Source organism: Dendrobium catenatum, unplaced genomic scaffold, assembly GCF_001605985.2.
Source record: "Dendrobium catenatum unplaced genomic scaffold, ASM160598v2 fragScaff_scaffold_1132, whole genome shotgun sequence".
In the NCBI taxonomy this organism is placed as follows: Eukaryota; Viridiplantae; Streptophyta; class Magnoliopsida; order Asparagales; family Orchidaceae; genus Dendrobium; species Dendrobium catenatum.
Genome location: NW_021319594.1, coordinates 706,933 through 715,019, shown reverse-complemented (window position 1 = coordinate 715,019; position 8,087 = coordinate 706,933). Strand labels below are relative to the sequence as shown.

The following is an 8,087-nucleotide window of genomic DNA, read 5'->3' as shown; positions in this document are numbered from 1 at the left end:
CATGGACATTCTTGGTTTCTCCGCCGTGGAGCATACCTTCAAGTACTTGGGCTTGCCTATTTCCACCAAAAAGCTTAATTCTTCTCACTTCCAACCACTACTGAGTAGAATTTCTACTCTACTTGCTGGTTGGAAAGTAAAATTTCTTTTTTTTGCAGGTCGAGTGCAATTCTTGAGATTCACTATTGCTAACACTATCGCTTATTGGATCAGGGGCGCTATAATACCAAAGTCTTGTTGAAAATCTATTGATAGAATGTGCTCTAGATTTCTTTTCCATGGAGATAAAGAGGGGAAAAAATTACACTTGATTGCATGGCATGACACTTGCCTTCCTACCTGCTTTGGGGGTTTGGGTATCCCTGACTTGGCCTCTCTTTCCCATGGTTTTGCTGGTTCTTTCATTTGGAGGTTTTTTAATTCCTGTTCTTTGGTTTTTGATTGGTATAGACATAGATTTACTTCCCCTTTTAAACCTGCTCCTCATAAGTGCTCAAAGTATTGGAAATTTATTTGTGGGGTTGCTAACAAGCTTAAAGGACATCTGAATATCACGGTTAATGTTGAAAACTGCAGCACAATTTCCTTTTATTGGGATCCATGGTTGAAAGGCACTTCTTTGGCTGACATTGTCCCCTACTCCTCTGATCTCTTGGGGCCAATTTCGGTGTTCTGGAATTCGTTTTGGGCTGTGCCGGACTTCCTCCCTCTTGAAGTCCAGCATAGTATTTTTGCAACTCCTGTGCGGGACAATTCTTATGGTTCCATTACTTGGATTGGTATTGATAAACCTAATTTTAAAGTTTTTAGATTGAATTTTTTCGAAGGGAGACAAAAGGTTAACTGGCATCATTTTATCTGGCACAAAAGGGCAGCTCTTAGATTTTCATCTTATTCTTGGCTTTTAATTCGTGGTGGTCTTAAGTTGGCTGACAACTTAGCTAGGAGAAATATTTATATTGATGCAAACTGCCCTCTGTGCCGGTTTGGGGAAGAATCTGGTTCCCATGTTTTTTTCCAATGCAATTACTCATTCGTTGTTATCACGCATCTACTTCCTGTGTTGGGTTCCTTTTTGTTTAGGCCTACTATACTGCAGTTATTTGAGTTTATTGATGAGCTATGCATTTATAACAAGGTGGAGAAGAATTTCTATTTTTCTATCATTTGTGCTGCTGTTTATTTTATTTGGAGAGAGCGGAATAATAGGAGATTCTCGGAATCTCATATCTCTACTCAGGTTTTGTGCCGAAACTTGGTTTTGGCTATCTCTAGAAAATGGTCTGGGAGGAAGAATAGGGATCTGCTTTCTACTTCATTTCCTCAATGCTTTATTTGATGGTTGGATGTTGGTTAGGTGGCTGTTGGGCTTGCTGGAGATTCATTATTGACTTTTTTGAGAGAATTTATTCCCCTAAGCATCATTTTATTGTTGGACGGTGGTTTTGTTGGAGGAGATACTTACATAGCTGCTATCAATTGAATCATGAGAATAGGATCTCTGCTGGTTGGTTTTGCTGCAGCTCAAACCGTGCGTTTGGGGTTGGTTTCCCCCTCTTTTTGGTTGGCAGATGGTTTCACGGCTATTACTTGTGCTGCTTTTGGATGCATGAATATTTTGGGATTGGTTTTTGTGATCGAACGATGATGACTAGAGCTGCCCTTGTGCCTCTCCCTCTGTACGGCCTTTGGAGTTCTTTTCACCTGTGGCATTTTGTTTGGCCTGGCAGCTTTGCGTGCACCCCGCTCCACTATGGTGCTGTTCTTCATTGGCAACCGGGGAGAATTTTGCGACGTTTTCTCTTGGCACTGGACTTATGAGCTTTCTGGCTTTGATGTTAGTTTGTCCTTGGGCATTCTCCAGGCTAACTGAGTCCTGGTTTTTGTTTTTAATTTCTTTTGCCTGCGTTTTCCTTTTTTGTGGTTCTTTCATTAGGGTTATTGGGTATAGTTTTGGCTAGTTTTCTAGCCTCATTTTCTGTATCTGTAATTCTGTAATTTTGGTATATTCAATATACGGGCCTCGCCCCAAATTTTCCCAAAAAAAAAAATGATTTTTTTAGTAAAATGCCAAACAGTTTTTGCCTATTCTTCACAAAACGAAAAAAAAATGTCAAACAGTAGCGAATTTATATGTGCACACCAAAGTTTTTGACTTTTTTCCTGCTTATAACCGCCCTTCGCTCTCACTCCCTGACCTATTTTTAGGTCCGGACATCCGCTAAAAATTTTTCACGTGGTCTGCGCTTTGAATAAAAAAAGCGCAGGTAAAATGCAGGTAAAGCACAGGTAAAGCACGTACAGTCAAAAAAGTGAAGTCAAAGGCACCTAAAGCGTAGTCAAAGAGCATAGTCAAAATGCAGTCCACGTGGTAAGTTTTTTATTTGATGTTCGAACCTATTTCTAGGTCAGGTGACCGGATCTAATAATTTGCCGTGCCCGAGTTCTACCCGAGTTCTGTTAATCGCCAATGTCCGAGCTCTATTCATCGCCAATGAGGGGGATGACAAAGTTGTGAACGACGACTGTTTCAAGATTTTTATTTTTTTCTAATTTATTTAATTAAATTTCAATTATTTGTTAACTTTATAAGATTAATCGAATAAATTAATATTAATAATTTAATAATAATTAATCAGAACAATTAAAATTTTAATTAATGGGAAAGTAACTAGTAAATTATATAATTACTAATTAAGTTACATATTAATTAAATTTTTTTGTTTAATCACAAATTAATTTGGAAGTAATTAAGGTCTAAATTTTTTAGGTTGACTTAAAAATTTTAGAATAGTTTAGTATCATGTTTGTTATAACTAAAAAATATTATTTTTTCTTTAGCTAAATTGATATATTAAAATTTCATGTAATTATTAGTTCATATGCATTAAATTCAGCCACCTTAGTAATTAATTTGTAACATTTTCTAAAGTAGGTTAGTCTATTTAAGAAAATTAACATTAATTATAAGTTCATATGCCTAAGTATATTTTTGGACCTATTTAAAGAAATTAATAATGCTATCCATCAACTAATACTAATATGTAAATATGAGAAGATGACCCAACTCCAAAAAAATTAAATGTTGGGCAATCCTCCATATTCGTATCGGTTGCGGGTAACACTGAAAGCTTAATGTAAATAACCACCATGGTCCTCATTGTTTCGCTTAGGGTATCTCCAACGGAGAACTCCAAATTTTACGGCAAAATGACGCATAACTCGAAAATGGCGTGGTGCTGCTCTAATCGAACGCCATTTTAGGTGTTTTTCAGAAGGTAACGATCTTCTCCCTTTCGCGCGTTTTACCGGTTGAGAGAGTAAAATGGCGTGGGTGAACAGTGCGACGCCAATATTGGCATCGCACTGTTCACCTGCAAGTAAATGGCGGAAATTTTTGCCTTCGGTTGGAGCGACCGATGGACGGCATACGCTGGTTTGGCGTTCGGTTGGAAATGACCTTAAGATGAACTCGTAGATGTCATTATTGACGATCCACCATTATTTCGCAACCGATATATAAGATTAATAGTATTGTTCGAAGAATTGAGACGTAATACTCGAATAATTCTACGCTTTAGTACATCGAGCATTAAAATTCCCATTAATTTTAATAGGGTGATTCCTCCCAATGATGTAAGTCGGTGTGAAGTCAGACTAGATTTGCTCCTACAATGAAAAGAATGAACTGCGACATACTACGAAAATGATAACTTTAGAGCGCATGGCAGCATATCTATGACGATTACTTATATTACTAAAATATGATAGTTATTACTAAATTATTTGAACATGATAAAGTGGTTTAGCTTCCCCATCCACTTCATATATATTAGATAACAAAATATATACCTATTACGTATAAATATTAATGACAAGTAATAAGGATAAATACATAAATATATTCAGATATTTCTTAAAATACATAAATAAATAATTTATGAAAATAAATAATTCTTTAAGGATTTGTTTCTGTGAGAAAATAATGCTTAAAAGCTATAATTCATACTAATTTAAATAATATAATTTCAGTTTTTAAAACATATTTATATCTAAAAAGTTTCTATTTTTTTGTTACATTTACTTAAAGTTTAGGTAATCGTCCACTCCTTTGTAAAAAAACTCTTTAGAAAAACATCATTAGCTTGTGGCTCACAAAATTAGAAGAAATTATTCTGTGAGTTTCAAAGGAAAAACTATTCGAACATATGAGTATATAATATATTAATATATATACAATTTATACACAGTATATAGAACCGTCCCAACCCCACACCAAATAATTTTTACAAAGTTAGAAGCTTAACTGTACTATCATCTTCTCAAAATCATGAAGCTGTGATTTCAGAAATCGATTTCAATTTAACAAAACAAATCAGTGTAACAGCTAAAAACCCTATATTTACATAAAATCTCAACTAAAGATCGAATTTTTTCGACTTCAACAAGCTCACTGTCGACAACGAATCGATCGTCGCCGACGACGCGGCATCCGAGCCGGTGGTGTAATTGTAATCACTGGATATAGACATCACCCCCATCGATGCTGTAACCGACGACGAACTGTATGTGTGCATGCCCTTCTCCATCGGCGGCGCATAGTACGTCGGCACTGGCATCTTCGACGGCAGCTCCGGCAGGGGAGCTTCGAGCTTAAGCGCGGCCATGGCCTGCCTTATTGATGGCCGCACCGCACTGTCCGGGTGCGAGCACCACAGCCCAATGATCATAAGCCTGGTCATCTCCCCCTCGTTGAACTCCATGTTCAACCGCACGTCAGCGGCCTCAAGCAGGGCTCCTCTTCCATACAGGTTCCACACCCACGACACTAGCCCAACCTGTTCTTCCGTCCGCTTGGGCTCGACGGGTCGTCGGCCGCAAGCGAGCTCGAGAGCCACGACTCCGAAGCTGTAGACGTCGGTTTCCTTGCTGGCCTTCCCGGTCGTGACGATCTCCGGCGCCAGGTATCCCATTGTTCCTGCGAGAATCGTCGTCTGCGATCCCCGCTCGTGGTCGACAAGCCTCGCCAAACCGAAATCGCCGAGCTTTGCATTGAAGCCGCCGTCGAGCATCACATTGCTCGGCTTCACGTCGCGGTGAACTACGCATTCCTCCCATTCCTCATGGAGGTATAATAGAGCGCTTGCAAGCCCCACGGCAATCTTGTACCTCAAAGGCCATGACAGATATCTATTGCTATGTCGGCCATAAAGATAGGAGTCAAGGCTGCCGTTGGGCATGAACTCATAGACGAGGAGGAGCTCCTTCCTCTCATGGCACCATCCGACGAGCTGCACCAGGTTTCGGTGGCGGAGTCGGCTGATGATCGTGACCTCAGAAATGTACTCTTTTTTCCCCTGTTGCGATTCTTTTGAAACCCGTTTGATTGCTACCTCGATCTTGGGTTCGGCTAGGAATCCCCTGTATACACTGCCGAAACCACCTTTTCCAAGCTTGAGCTCATCAGCGAAGTTCTTCGTCGCTGCTGCGAGGTCTCCGAATGGGAACTTCTTTGGCCCTCTCCCCTTCTCAAACTCCCCGTCGTCAATATCGTCAGCATAGTGTTCTTCTCCTTTCAAGTTTCCAGTTTTTTTCTTTCTCCATAGGAAATAACACAGGAAGCTTGCAGCCGCCAAGATCAATCCTGTACTAACCGTTAGTCCTACGATCAAACCAACTCTGTTCTTCTTTCTAGTACGCAGGAGGGTGGAACTGAACTCCCATGAGAGGATGCTGTGGGTCTCCGAAAAGAGCCCTGTTGAAGCCGAAAATCCGACGGCGATTTCCTCCGGGAGGATCTGGCTGAGGTTAACGATGTGGTGAAGGCTAGACTTCCCCGCAAAGATTGGGTTTTTATCGTAACTCAAGAAGACGCTGAGATTCTTGGTGGTGGCGTTGTAGCTGATCCAGGCGTTCGCAGTCCGGCCATCCTTGATGCTGCTGTTCCACATGACGGTCGCCACCGACTTCATGGAGTTGACATCGATGCCGATGTGGTCGGCGTTGGGATCCCAAGCGTTCTGGAAAGTGTCGAATTCGACGGCAACGATTTGGTTAGCCGACTCGTTGAGGCTGTTGTTTCTTTCAACAAGGCCAATTGAGCCACCGGCTGAGTCGGGGGGCACGACGGAGGGAAAAGGGGAAAGGAAGAAGGCGAGCCCGTCGCCAGAGTAGGTTTTGTTGAAGGCGTTGATGATGAAGGAGAAGTTGGTGGTGAAGTCGGCGAGCTCGCCTGTGGCGGCGTCGTAGAGAGGGATGGGTTCATTGTAGTAGGCTCTGCCGACGCTTGAGCCGATGTCGGTGTTGTACGCATTTTTGGTGAGGCTGATGGCGCCGTTCAAAAAGGTGTCGTTTTGGAAGGCGATGAACTGCACCGTGGTCGAGTTGAAATAGGGGAAACTGAAGGAGAGGGATGTTGCAGTGGGGAGCAAGAGGTAGGCGAAGAGTAATAACATAGGAGAAGAAGAAGAAGCCATGGCTCGGTAGAAGAGTAAAGAAACCATCTTTAACTTGGTTAGAGCAGGTGGATTGCCGAGGCAGAAGAAGCTAGAGAAATCCGTGTATTGGTCAGCTAGATCTTAGTCAATGCAAGGCTTCTGGTTGATCTGTGGAATTGTTCCAGAAACCAAATGTAAATTGAAGCAATTTGAGGAGAAGAAGTCCTATGGACTATTTCTTTGACCAATAGCTACCATACCAAGGGCATCTCCAACCGAACGTCAAACGAGCGTTTGGCGTCATTCCTTCGCTCTAGCCGAACGCTAAAAAAATCCTCCATTTGCTTGCGGGTGAACAGTGCAACGCCAATATTGGCGTTTAACCCTAAATATTGGCGTTGCACTGTTCACCCACGCCATTTTTCTCTGTCAACCGGAAAAATGCGGGAAAGGAGAAGGGTCGTTACCTTGGCGCAGAAGCAAAAAAATGGCGTTGGATTGGAACAGCACCACGCCATTTTTGTTTTTTGCGGTATTTTGGCGTGAAAAATAGAGTTCTCGGTTGGAGATGACCTAATGGCCTTAAAATAACTTTAAATAGGTATCCATCTTCCAATGATATACTTTTCAATAAAATTTAATTATAACTCAAATATAAAAACATTAACTTAGATTTAAATTTAAAATCAATCGTATAAAAAGGTGTTTTTATGGATATTCAAATTAAATCAAATATTTTATGGGAGTAAAAATCTTTTATCCATGAACAAATCTAAAGAGAATGTTATATTTAAATCATTTTTTGAATAGATCTTTTTGGAGGTTTTCTATATAGTTTTATAAGGTTTGCATTAGCTATTTTACTAATTATGGATGAAAAGTATTGTTTTCTTTATGAGAAGGGAAAGAGTTGAGAGAGAGAAGTCACTTGATTTGATGGTTTATTATAGAGTTTGAGCATGTTGAAATCAACGTCTTGTTCATGGAATTGAAGTGTATACTTTTTATGTCATGTATGAAATCAATTTTATTGTATGCTCTCATATGCACTTTTCAGATACCTAATAGGATGTCAAAGGGTTGCCACAAAGGGACTCTCATCTAGTGGGTCCCACAAAACAACACTTTACTAGAAACACAAAGGGAAGTTGCCCCCCACGGGGGAAAATCAAGGGTTCATACAACCACATCAATCACCACTTGTGTCAGCCAATTATCTATAGAAAATGCTTGACATCATTCATAACATAATGCCATCATTCACACTAATCTCCTTAGCTACAGGACAACGCCTACTCTAGTGATGCTTAGCTCATCCTACCATGATCATGTGACTATGGAACTCGCCTTGCTTACAACACCAGTTTATCACCTTCTTTTCCTAGGTGATTCATGGCTCCAGCACAATTCACCGACAAACTTAATTAGTCAAAGGTTCCTCCAACTAAATACTCGCTCAATACATCTCGATATTAATTAACTTGACAATATATACTCAACACTATCGAACATGCCCCTAGTTAGACCATCAAGGGTCATACAATCCTTCCCGCCAATCAGAGGGCCACACGCACCTAAGGTAGTCCACATTAGAGGTTTGTAAAATATTGTATTTTTTATTTCTTTATGAATTTATTCTCTAATGTAGCC

General features: G+C 40.5%; 1 protein-coding gene across 1 annotated transcript; it reads right to left on the bottom strand.

Annotated features, from left to right (window-relative positions):
• Positions 1-4,287: 4,287 nt before the first annotated feature.
• On the bottom strand, positions 4,288-6,476 carry LOC110110996 (L-type lectin-domain containing receptor kinase IX.1-like). Its single transcript, XM_020842673.2, has one exon. The coding sequence runs from the start codon at positions 6,474-6,476 to the stop codon at positions 4,419-4,421; it is 2,058 nt and encodes a 685-aa protein (XP_020698332.1). The 3' UTR covers positions 4,288-4,418.
• Positions 6,477-8,087: the final 1,611 nt, after the last annotated feature.

Excerpts from the sequence above, each read along its gene's own strand:
- LOC110110996 (XM_020842673.2), bottom strand. The coding sequence starts at position 6,476 with ATGGCTTCTTCTTCTTCTCCTATGTTATTACTCTTCGCCTACCTCTTG.